The 13,639-nt window shown below is 33.3% G+C and overlaps 1 protein-coding gene across 4 annotated transcripts in view; it reads left to right on the top strand.

Moving 5' to 3' along the window:
• LOC145295103 (queuosine 5'-phosphate N-glycosylase/hydrolase-like) overlaps positions 1-13,639 on the top strand; it is a 92,872-nt gene that overhangs the window by 78,478 nt on the left and 755 nt on the right. For all 4 annotated transcript variants that reach the window (XM_080141438.1, XM_080141437.1, XM_080141439.1 and 1 more), the window contains exon 9: positions 10,604-10,671. In XM_080141438.1, the coding sequence (XP_079997564.1) occupies positions 10,604-10,671 (68 nt within the window). The remainder of the gene's footprint in view (positions 1-10,603; positions 10,672-13,639) is intronic.

Raw genomic sequence — 13,639 nt, 5'->3', positions numbered from 1 at the left:
AGCTTTGAGCGCTAAATGGTCCAGGGATGCATGGCCGATGCTGCTACAGACGGCGCTGAAAGGAAAAGTGCAGGAAGTATATACCTCCCTATCTTTAGCAGATTGCACCGACTACGACCGCCTGAAACGTGCCATCCTCCATAGTTACGAGTTAGTGGCTGAGGCATATCGGCAACGATTTCGCTCATGCCAAAAGGAAGAAGACCAGACATACGTCGAATTCTTCCGTCAGAAAGAAACTCATTTCAATAGGTGGACCTCGGCTAAAGATGCCACCTTTGATTACGAAAAACTCCGTCAAGTGATCTTGATGGAGGAGTTCAAGAGCTGCCTCCTTAGTGAACTAAAATTATTCCTGGACGAGAGGCGGATCGACACAACATACGAAATGGCGATCCTTGTCGACGAGTCCGCCCTGACGCATGCATGCGAGGGAAATAAACCCCTAAAATTATCCGAGACCCGCTCGAACTCCCGGAAAACAAGTAGCGTTACCCACAGCTTAGGGCATAGTCCAGACAGTAAGATATATCGACCCCCTGACATCAGAAACAGATCCCCAAACAACTCGATCCGACCACCCACCTATCAAATGAAAGACACATAGGCCTGTAACGTGCTATTATTGCAGGAAGGTTGGACATATTGCAATGAACTGCCCCACAAGGAAAAATGTGAACTCGGTGAAAAGACCACTTGGTAAACCGCAAGGCTTTATCACCACCTACCAACCCCATGCAGAGAACGACGGCGATAAAATCAGGGAAGAGTTCCAACCATTTGTGTCGGATGGTCTGATATATCCGATAACTGACCACACGAATTGGCGGAAAGTAAAAATCCTTCGCGACACTGGAGCAACCCAATCGCTGGTTTTAAAATAGAGTATGCCATGCGAGTCACAGACGGCAACAGGAGAATCCGTCATAATTCGCGGAATTGGGGGAAGGTATATTAACGTACCGATCCACCAAATCTCTCTTGATTCGAACATAGTACGTGGTCTGGTTGAAGTAGGCGTAGTCGATAGCCTACCCATGAAGGGTATCTCGATGTTACTCGGGAATGATCTAGCCGGCGAAAGAGTTGTTCCCCACCCGAGAGTGATGGTGGAGCCAAACACTTCAGAAAACACTGAGATGATAGAGGAACAACACCCCGGCATCTTCCCAGCGTGTGCAGTAACCCGTGCCCAGTCCGCAAAAAGAACAGCAGAGGAAAGGTTAGAGGCAAAAGATCGGTCCAGGGAAGATGAGGAAATCGACCTATCGAAATCATTCATGAATCTTGAGGGGAAGCTCAACTTGCCACCCACAGATCCAAATAATACCCATACCAACGAAATCTCCCTACAAGTTCCCGCTTCGCAGCAACTGATCATACAAGAACAGTGGAAGGATGATGGGATTTCCCCCCTCTTCGAAAGAAGAACTGGAAAAAATACCCTCTGGATATTTTATAAAAAATGGTGTACTGATGAGGAAATGGAGGCCCCTGCAATCCCCAGCTCACGAAGACTGGGCGGTGATATACCAACTAGTGTTACCAAAGGCACGTAGGGCCGAAGTGTTGGAAATAGCGCACGAAACCCCCTTGGGAGGCCACTTAGGCGTCCATAAAACCTATGATAGGATCACCAAACACTTTTACTGGCCTGGAGTCTGCAAAGATGTATCCAACTTTTGCCGAACTTGCCACACCTGCCAGATGGCAGGCAAGCCGAATCAGAAGATACCAATCGCCCCCCTACATCCTATACCCACGTTTGAAGAACCATTTTGCCACATTTTAATCGACTGCGTGGGTCCACTTCCTAAGACCAAACGAGGAAATCAGTATATATTCACTATCCTCTGCGCATCTACCAGATTTCCAGAAGCAGTCCCGCTCAGGAACATATCTGCTGAGAAAATCACAAGGGCTCTTCTCAACTTCTTCTCCATGGTCGGACTACCGAGGGTAATACAGTCTGATCAAGGATTGAATTTCATGTCCAGGATGTTTCGACAGTCCATGAGTGTGCTGGGCGTACAAACCGTAAAGTCAAGCGCATACCATCCCCAGTCCCAAGGTGCCCTAGAGAGGTTTCACTCTACACTGAAAACCATGATCCAGACCTATTGCCTTAGTCACCAGAAAGATTGGGATGAGGGTATTCCCCTTTTGATGTTTGCAGCGCGAGACGCCACACAGGAGTCTCTAGGATTCAGCCCGTTCGAACTAATATTTGGCCACTCAGTACGTGGACCCCTAGCATTGTTAAAAGAAAAATGGCTGCAGGAAGGAGTCACCTGTGAACCCATACTGGAGTATGTGTCAAGGTTCAGAAACCGACTGTATGAAACCAGCCGACTGGCACGTGAAATATTACGAACAGTTCAAGCCAGAATGAAACAACATTATGACCGAAATACTACCCCCAGGACTTTCAAAGTCGGAGACAATGTGCTTGTTTTGTTACCATTATCTGGTCATCCACTTAAGGCTCGGTTCCACGGCCCCTACACCATTGCTCGGAAGGTCAGTGAACTAAACTATATAATTAATACTCCTGATCGTAGAAAGGCGGCACAGATGTACCATATCAATATGCTCAAACCGTATTTTGAAAGGGATAAAATAAACCTTATTGTAGTCACAACTCCGTCTGCTTCCATAAAAGGACCCGAGGAGGACAGTGAAAGGATCCCGGGGAAAGACGACCACCCTCCGAGGCTATCAAACTCATATTAACTAATCTTACACCCGTACTATCTCATTTAACAAATAGCAAAAGAAACGATATGACCATCCTCATTCGGAGCTATAGCGATCTCTTTCCCGACGTTCCTAAACAAACGAACATCGTGCAACATGATGTGGAAATCGAAAAGGTCACCCCCATTAAGCAACACCCATATCGTGTAAGCCCACATATAGCAGAAATAATTAGACAAGAAGTCAGATACATGCTCGAGCATGGCATCATTGAACCTAGCCAGAGCAGCTGGTCATCTCCTTGTGTGTTAGTTGGAAAACCAGACGGATCCGTTCGCTTTTGCACAGATTACCGCAAAGTGAACGCTATCACAAAGTCAGACTCTCACCCCATACCCAGGATGGATGACTGCATCGACAAAATTGGCAAGGCCACATACATTTCTAAGCTAGACCTACTCAAAGGATATTCGTGTGTACCCTTGACTGAGCGTGCTAAAGAGATATCGGCTTTCGTTACACCCCATGGTTTGTACCAATATAGAGTCATGCCCTTCGGGATGAAGAACTCCCAAGCCACCTTTCAGAGAATGATGAATTCATGTTTGCGAGGTCTATCCGGTGTTGAAATCTATATCGACGACATCGTCATATATAATGAGAGCTGGGCTGAACACATAACGTCCTTGAGAGCCGTATTGGATAGACTTCTGCGGGCAAACCTCACGGTTCATTTAGCTAAAAGCGACTTTGGCAAGGCTGAAGTTATATACCTAGGACATACAGTCGGCTACGGGAAAGTATCCCCGGTTGAGGCAAAAATTCAAGGCATCATAGATTACCCTGCCCCTGCTAATTTGAAAAGTCGGAGGCGATTCCTCGGCATGGCCGGGTATTACAGGAAATTCTGTCAAAACTTTTCCGACATAGCGTTACCACTCACCCAGATGCTGTCCAAGAAGGTGAAATTCTCCTGGACCCCAACTTGTCAAAAAGCATTTGAGCAAATCAAATCTTTACTATGTTCTCAACCTGTTTTGAAAGCCCCTGACTTCTCACAGCCATTCCGTTTAGCCATCGATGCCAGTGATTCTGGTCTTGGTTCCGTATTACTCCAGACAGATTCAGCCGGTATTGAACATCCAGTTAGCTACTTTTCCAGGAAGTTTAATGCGTATCAAAGGGGATATTCAACTGTTGAAAAGGAGACGTTAGCCCTCGTCCTCAGCTTAAGGCATTTCGACGTGTATGTTTCTTCCTCGTGTACGCAAATACTTGTTTATACTGACCACAACCCCCTTACTTTCTTATACAAGATGAAGAATCAAAATCGACGATTATTAAACTGGAGTTTGATTCTACAAGAATATAACTTGAAAATCTAGCATATCAGAGGAGTGAACAACGTTTGTGCTGATGCTTTATCCCGTGTATAATATGGATAACCTAGAACACTGCTTGTATTTTTCTTTTAGAAGATCGTAAGATAATTCCAAGGGACTTCAATATCACACGAAAACGTGTGGGACTGGACAAAATAAGTATGAAAAAAAAAAATCTTTGGAAAAGATTTTCTTTTTTTCTAATATGGGCGGGGTGTTACAAATATGTGAAAAAAATATAATTTGAGACAATAATTACTTTTAATATTATAAAAAAAAAAAGTCGATAGAGAAAATTCTGTTTTATCACGCTTTATATTGTCGTCTGCTCTCAGTTAATTTCTAAAAAGAAAAAGAGAGAGAGAACATACAAAAATACAGCGAGGGGACGCCTATAAACTGTAAAGAAAGAGAGAGGGGGAGAGAGAAGATATGAAACTAGAGAGAGGGAAAGCTTCAGGCATGCGCCTCGCGTGTTATTGAGCGAGTGACGCGAGAGAGATGCAGGTACATACAGTGAGAGAGAGGGCGCCAAAGAGAGAAAGAAGGGTATACCATTAGAGAAAGGGAAAGAAGCGGCGCAGGGTGGCGAGACAGTTACGATATAGCAGCCAAGGAGGAGGGTCAGGGAAGCGACATTGATGGCGATGGTGACGGCGTTTGTGGTGCTGACAACGGCGAAGAAATGAACGATATATTTTGACGACAGAGAAAACAAAAAAAGGCGATAATGAGGAATGACGATGTATCCAATAGACGAAAGAATGAAATTGTTTCAAAAGAAAGGAATGCGACAAATATTTAAAACCCGGCGCTGAGTGAGTCAATTGTTTATTTTTCCCTCTCTATATATCTCTCTCATATATGAAAACAACTACAAAAACAAAAACACAAAAAGGAAATCCTTCCATTTTGGAGTTAAAAGCAGACGACAGGGTGTGAACTGTTTATTTCTTTTGCGCGGAAATTCTCTCTCGAATCTATTTCAAGTTTGTTTGTTCATCCAGTTACACATTCTCTTTTACTTTCATTACAATATATTTTTATATATGTAAATAAAATTGTGTTAATTTTTCCATTGGCCTCGGTATTGTTAGTTGGATGTGTTTTTCCTGTCTTGTGTTTATAAATGTCTTTTGAGAAAATGGATATATCCCTCCCATATCTAAAAACCCAGGAAAACTAATTTCTTTTAAATAAATTTTTTATATTTTGTGTTACGACTTTTACCCCTAGACATTCCGGGTCGTAACAATATATATACATATATATATATATATATATATATATATATATATATATATATATATATATATGTATATATAAATACATGTATATACCCACATGTGTATATATATGTGTATATATGTATATATATGTGTATATATGTATATATACATGTATATATGTATATATATATACATGTATATATATGTGTATATATGTATATATACGTGCATATATGTGTATATATGTATATATATGTATATATATATATATGTGTATATATATATATGTGTATATATATGTGTATATATGTATATGTGTATATATATGTGTATTTATGTATGTATATATGTATATATATATATGTATCTATATATGTATATATATGCATGTATATATGTATATATATGCATGTATATATGTATATATATGTATATATATGTATGTATATATGTATATATATATGCATGTATATATGTATATATATATGTATATGTATATATGTATATATATATGTATATATGTATGTATATATGTATATATATATGTATGTATATATGTGTATATGCATATATATGTGTATATATGTATGTATATATGTGTATATATTTATATATATATATATATCAGTATATGTATATATATGTATGTATGTATATATAGGTATGTAAATATATATGTATATATATGTATATATATGTGTATACATATATATATGTATATGTGCATATATATGTATGTACAAAGATATATGTATATGTGCATACATATATATATGTATATATATGTTTGTATATATATATGTGCATATGTATGTATATATATATATGTATGTATATGTATGTATATATATATATGTATATTTGTATATATGTATATATATGTATGTGTATATATGTATATATATGTATGTGTATATATGTATATATATGTGTATATATGTATATATATATGTGTGTATATGTATATATATGTATGTGCGTATATGTATATATATGTATGTGTATATATGTATATGTATATATATATATGTATATGTATATTATGTTTATGTATCTATATATATGTATATGTATATGTTCATATATATATATGTATATATCTATGTATATGTTCATGTATGTATATATATATGTATATATATGCATATATATGTATATATATGTATATATATAAGTATATGTATGTATATATATGAATATATATATGTATATATATGTATATGCATATATATATGAATATATATAGTTATATATATATGTATATGCATATATATATATGTGTATATATATGTATATGTATATACGTATATATATGTTTATATATGTATATATACATGTATATATACATGTATATATATATATATGTATATACATGTATATATATATTTATTTATATTTATGTATATATATACATATATATATGTATATGTATGTATATATATGTATGTATATACATGTATATCTATATATATGTATATATATGTATATATATATGTGTATATATGTATATATATGTATGTATACATATATATCTATATACATATATATACACGCACACATATATATATACACATGTATATGTATATATATATATACACACACATATATATATACATATATATACACACAGACATATATATATATATATATATACACACATATCTATACATATATGTACATATATATACATATATATATATATACATATATATATACATATATATATATATATATATATATATATATATATATATATATATATATAGTGTTTCATTTTCAGATTAAATATGTTTTTAACTCATTTCAAAGTGTTTTTTAACATGTTTTATTAACTGTTTTCTGATATATATATGTTATATATAGGTGTTCATTATAAGAGTGAGTCTTTTATTAAAGTGCAGTCTTAGAGAGAGTTTTATTGTAAGAGAGTTTTTGTTGTTGTTGAGAGTCTTATTAAAAGCGCAGTCTTATTAAAAGAGAGTCTCATTAAGAGAGGGATGTTGTTGTATGTTTGTTCGTGTTATAAAGATTCATATATATTAAAAAGTTTGTACTTAAGTTAATAGATGGAAGCTCTTTGAGTGAGTAGATAGTCTTCAGACAGTCTTAGTGTAGATATGAGATGTAGAGTTCACATTGTAGATATGAGATGTGTATGTCAAGACATTTTATAACACAGATATATAGACATATAATACAATTTTCACTTTACCTTTTTGGTAGAATTACAACACAAAGACGACGTTTATAAAAACACATGATGGGTTTATTTCTTCTCACGACCAGCCGTGGTTTTCATCATCAAGAATTCAAAGCTTTACATATTAAGTTTCAAAAGTGACTGTCTCACTTCTAGACGTTCGAATCCCAAACTGCAGACTATCGTCTGTCATTCTCAAACTCCCTCTGAGTTTCTCCCAGTTTCTCCTTCTTAACTCTAAAGTTTTCTAACTATATCTAGAACTTTCTATTTTCCATGACGTCATACACATGTTAAAACATGTGTCTTCTTTCACGTGTTCTGGACATACGTGTCCAAAACTTTTCCTTTTTTTACAAAAGGAATTTTAACCTTTATTCTCAGTAACCTATATTTCCAATATGTTAAAAACATGTTCATTAAATTATCTTGTAGCTGCATTCTTTCAATTGAATTTTCATAACAAAATTGACAGTGCACATTCTTTTCTTGAAACTATTTTACCTCTAAGCTAAGCAATCGTTTGTTTTACATTCCATTTTCTAATTCTCACACGTAATCTATTTCTAAACCTAAATTACGAGGTTCGAATTTCGTCTATGCTATTTCATTTTCATTTTAACTAAATCTCTCTATTTTTATACTTACATGAAAAGGGGACAGCCCTTATCATGTAACATATATACATATATATTTTTTTTTGTACATTTATAAGCTACAATCAACATCCAAATGAATGCTTTGATGATAATTACGGTTTTCAAAAGGCGAACAATTAAAAGAAACATCTGCGTTACTTAAAAAATTGCTAGGTTTATTTATGGTGTCTTTTACATATAACATTAAATATATTGTATATATATGTATGTATATACATATATATACACACACATATATATATACACACAGATATATATATATACATATATATATACACACATATATACATATATATACACACACACACACACACACATATATATATATATATATATATATTTTTTTTTTCTTTTTTGAACATTTATAAGCTACAATCAACATCCAAATGAATGCTTTGATGATAATTACGGTTTTTAAAAGGCGAACAATTAAAAGAAACATCTGCGTTACTTAAAAAATTGCTATGTTTATTTATGGTGTCTTTTACATATAAAAAAAACCCACCCATACTTTTGCTTCTGAGGAGATTTTGTTTTAAAAAAAAAACTATATGTCAAAATTATTGTTTGTGTCTATCACAATAAAACATCGTTTCTGAAACGATCGTTCAAATTTGTTGTTCCTTCTTATGAAACAGATATTTTATTTCAATTCTAATTTTAATTTTAAATTATCAATCACATTACTAAATACATATATATATACATATATACATATATATATATATAAATACATATATATATATATACATATATACATATATATATACATATATACATATATATATACATATATATACATATATACATATACATATATATATACATATATACATGTACACATATATATATATATATATATATATATATATATATATATATATATACTAGCAAAAGTACCCGTCGTTGACTGGGTTCAAAAACAGCCTACAGAAAATGGGCTTTATGAAAGTATGATTGGTTATGAAAAGGAAGGGTTGTAAATTTGGGTTGAATTTGCGGGTATCCAAACCAAAGCAAAATATTATGAAAGTAAAAATAAAATAGATAAACCCCATAATTTATGATACCATACCTGTTCACACTGAAACGCTTATCACAATATTCTGTGGATATATATTAAAAAACCTTGTTAAACTTTGTGACATATTTCCATTCTATGGAGGTCAGGTGCGAACTAACACCCCATAATTTTATTATACCATATTTCTTCAAACTGAAACATAATTATCAAAGTATACTTACACAGATAGATATGAAAAGTCTTTATTAAAGTCTGTGCCTATTTCCATTCTATGGAGGCCATGCGCGAATGCAGACCCCACAATTTATTATACCATCCCTATTTAAGTTAAAACATACTTATCAAATTATTCTTAAGTACATCTATATCAAAAACACGTGTAAACGTTTTTTTTTAATTTTTTATTTCCATACTTTGGGGACCAGGCGCGAATGCAGACCCCACAATTTTAATGAACCGCTGTTTTGCCAGATCAAACATACCCATTCCTGTGTCTTGATACATCTTCTATCATCATATGTAATCAGTTTTTTAAAATGGTCAACCATATCAGAGCCTATTCGTGACCAGGCACACACATACACACACATACATTCAGCTTTATATTATAGATATACATGCATATATATATATATATATATATATATATATATATATATATATATATATATATATATATATATGTGCATATCTCACTTTCATAGCTCACACAACACCCCCAGTCCCATTACTTTTCAGACAGAAGTATGTATATCAATGCAAATACCTACAACCTTACACAATATATATGATTGGAATATATATATTGTTGGTTTTTAAACACATTCTCACATATTTATAACTGATACTTTCTAACATTTAAGAAAAAGATAGTATTCTTAAATGCGTCTCTTTAACCGTTGGAGGTAGAGAGGTATATTCTATTGAATTACAAGTGAAGTTTTGTTAAATTAAAAAAAAAAAAATTTAATCATAAATAAAATAAGATATCAGTATGTATGTGCGTTTCTATGTATTTCTATAATGTTCGTAACTGATCAGCAACAGTCGAAATTTAATTTACATCTCATATAAATGTGATAGAGGCAATGATTATGAGACAATTCAAAGAAGAACATGCAGTGTACTCTGCCCAGTTCTAAGTCACATGGAACAACTTCAGAGAATTCAAAATTCAAAAAACAAGCAATTTTCTATATGTGAAAAAGAGGAACTAAGTTTTATGTATCCATTTGACACTATATCATATTTAAACAAAATCAGACAGTCTATGGGGAGAGACTAGCTCTACTGTAGTATCATTCAAGATTATATTGTCTTTGTGGAGATATCCTATGATATCACACTTATCAAAAACAAATATTTTATTCTCAATATCAATTGAATATTAATTTTATTTGTTTGATTTCCAGATGAATTGCTTATCAGTAAAGATAGGTTAGAAGTCGAAATTCGAGGCTGTTCAATTTGGGCTGTTGAGGTATGTGTAAAATATTTTTTTAAAGATCTGTCTTTATTTTTTTTAAAGCAGGCTAGTTCTATTCATTTTCTTACCTGAATATTTGCTGGAATTAAAAATAAAATCTAAATAATAATAATAAGCAGTAAATGTGGACGAGACAAAATAATAAATCGCATTACAAGAAAATGTAACAAACTATAACAAAAGCAATACAAAAACAGACTCTCTCTTGGCAACCCCTCAGCACTAAGGATGGTGATCGTGTTCTGGGTTTTGATGTATGCAGAGGTGGCCGACAAGGCCGATCTGAGCCTTGAACAGCCTTTCACAGTGAGGGCAGGTAGTTCCATTTCATTTTGGAGGGTTGGCTTGAGAGTATTCTTCTCTCTCCCTCCTTCTCTTTCTCTTCTCCTCGAGGTCCGCATGTTGGTTGGCCTCAAAAGTAGCTGTGCCTTCAGCAATGGTCTGCCTCCAAGTAAACCTGTCCTTGGCCTGAATCTCCCATGATTGCATGCACAAAGGTGTTAACTGGAAACTATGCAAACATCTATGTAGACAAATGGTACAGACACAAATCAGAAATATTAGTGTAAAAGGAAAAGCGTAAAATCCTTTGTGACATGAAAATACAAACAGACGACTTTCATGCAAGCAAGGAGACCAGATACGATAATAGGCAATAAGAAGAAAAAAAAACAATTGGAAAATTGTAAATTTTTACCATCACAAGTAAAAATCAAGAAAATAAAAACTAATCAAGTACATGGAACACCTTTATTTTATTTTTAAGTTTGCCTGGTATTTATATTTTTTTTTACTCTAAAACAAATTAAATTCTCAATTTCATATAATATAGCTGAATAGTGTGACTAAATCACAAAAAAAAATTAGAAAACTTCACAAAGGATTAACTAACTACTAGTTGCCTGAGTGCACCTACCAGGAAATGTCAATGGGACTGCCCAGGCATTTTTTGTAGACCAGAGTGTTTTTTCATTTTATATTTGACTCATTTTTTTTTTAATATTTCGCCTAAGTAAAAAAAATAACCAGTTCATCTAAATTAAAATTGATTGCTTCTTGTTTTTGACATTTATTTATTTAGGACATAAACTGACTTTCTCCAGTGATTATGAGATGGCATTGAAATACAGAATCAGATTGGTTGGACGGCTTTCCAAAAACACGGCACCATTCTAAAATCCAAGAAGGTGCCAATAACTATTAAAGTAAAAGTTTATTTAATTTATGTCCTCCCAATAGTTTTATATGGCCGTGATTGTATCACATGCACTAAACAACTATCACAATGCGTTTCATTACGGGACATTGCCTGATTGAAAAAAACAAAATATCCACCCTCTGTCAAACTATTTCCCTACCCCCTCTATTTGATAAAAGCAAAAGTAAAACCCTTAAATTTTTTGGCCATATCAAATGATCAACAACTGGTCTGTCAAAGCTATGCTTTGAGGGTATGCTAGAACGCAAAAGAAGCAGAGGAAAGCCAAGGAGGGAGTGGAGAGAAAATGTTTTTGATTGGACATTTTTCAAAAGTTGGGCGTCCATCAATCAACTTGCCCTGGAGCAGAAGGAATGGTGAAAAATAAATCACGTTGGTTTGCACCAATTGGAAGATGCTACTTATGATTAGTTTTTGACATAAGAATCACAAAAAAAAAACAACTGTGAATTATGAAATATGATTCAAATTTGATTTTATGCAGATTTATTATTGTATTTTTAAAAATAATTTTTTTTTAGACTTAAAAAAAATTGAGAGTTTATTTTTGGCAAATATCTCTTGAGGTTTTGCAAACTTTAATCAATTAAAAATGGATAGTTATTTACTTGCCTCCTCACAAAGTTAGATGCAAGGTCGGTTTTAAATGTGGGTAAATTCAGTTCTCCCAAAAGTGGCATACTAGATTTGAAAAAAATATAATTACCTCAATTTATTTTTGTCATGTATATCAATTATAATTTTTGAAAGTTACAATAGTAACATATTTGTGTGTAGAAAATGTTGATTTCGATGTATATAATTGTAACAGTGTGGACACACATATGGCAACAGCAACAGCCAACGTATGCAAATGATGTGTGTAAGATGGCATTGCAGCAAAAAAAGGGAAGGAGATTATGAAGAAATAAAAACAACAGAAAAAAGACAGAAAGATAGATGTGTTACACAGGTGGCCCAAGAGTGACAAAGACATATTCCAAATATGGTTGGACAAAGGCAGAATACCATATGTCCAACACAGCTGAGTCTTGTTAAATACATTACAGTATCAGAAGACTTTTGAACAAGAGACAGGGTATTATTCTGGAAAGTACCTGTAAATAAATGTGTGTTGTTTCAACTGGAAAACAAAAGGAGTCGAGTTTTTTTTCTTGTCTTGGTTTCCTTGCAACTGTCTGCATACAACATGTGGATCCCGAGATTTGACATGTAGCAACTACTTCTGTTTCTATAGACTTTGTATTTTTTGTAAATATCATTTTAAGTACATACCTAAAAAGATATTTGTTAAAAATAAACTTTTGACTGGAAGTTGTGACTAAATTTGTTTTATAATTTATTTCAATAAATTGCAACAAATTTTTACGATATTTTGCGCTGACGGATCGAGATTGCATGAGCAAATCAGGGACCAAATAAGGACCCTGATTGGCTTCACTTAGAAAAGGACAGATTTCAGGTGTCACCAATTTAACCTTCACTTTGGTACATTCAAGTGGATTTTCGCAACCAAAAGTATGTTTTTTTATTTACACAACTTTAATTAATCTTTGGATTGCTATTTTTATTTTAAAAAATAAAATAAAAATAAATGAATAAAAATTATAATAATAAATAAATAAATAATAATAATAATAATAATAATTAAAAAAAAAAGTCCTTATCCTCTAATTTGTCCCAAATCAGTAGGAGCAATGAGTCATATATTAGTTGTATCTAATTTAATCAAAACATAAATAG

The sequence above is a fragment of the Euprymna scolopes genome, chromosome 2 (genome assembly GCF_053919585.1).
Source record: "Euprymna scolopes isolate OS-2025 chromosome 2, ASM5391958v1, whole genome shotgun sequence".
Taxonomy (NCBI): Eukaryota; Metazoa; Mollusca; class Cephalopoda; order Sepiida; family Sepiolidae; genus Euprymna; species Euprymna scolopes.
This window is presented reverse-complemented; position numbering and strand designations above follow the sequence as displayed.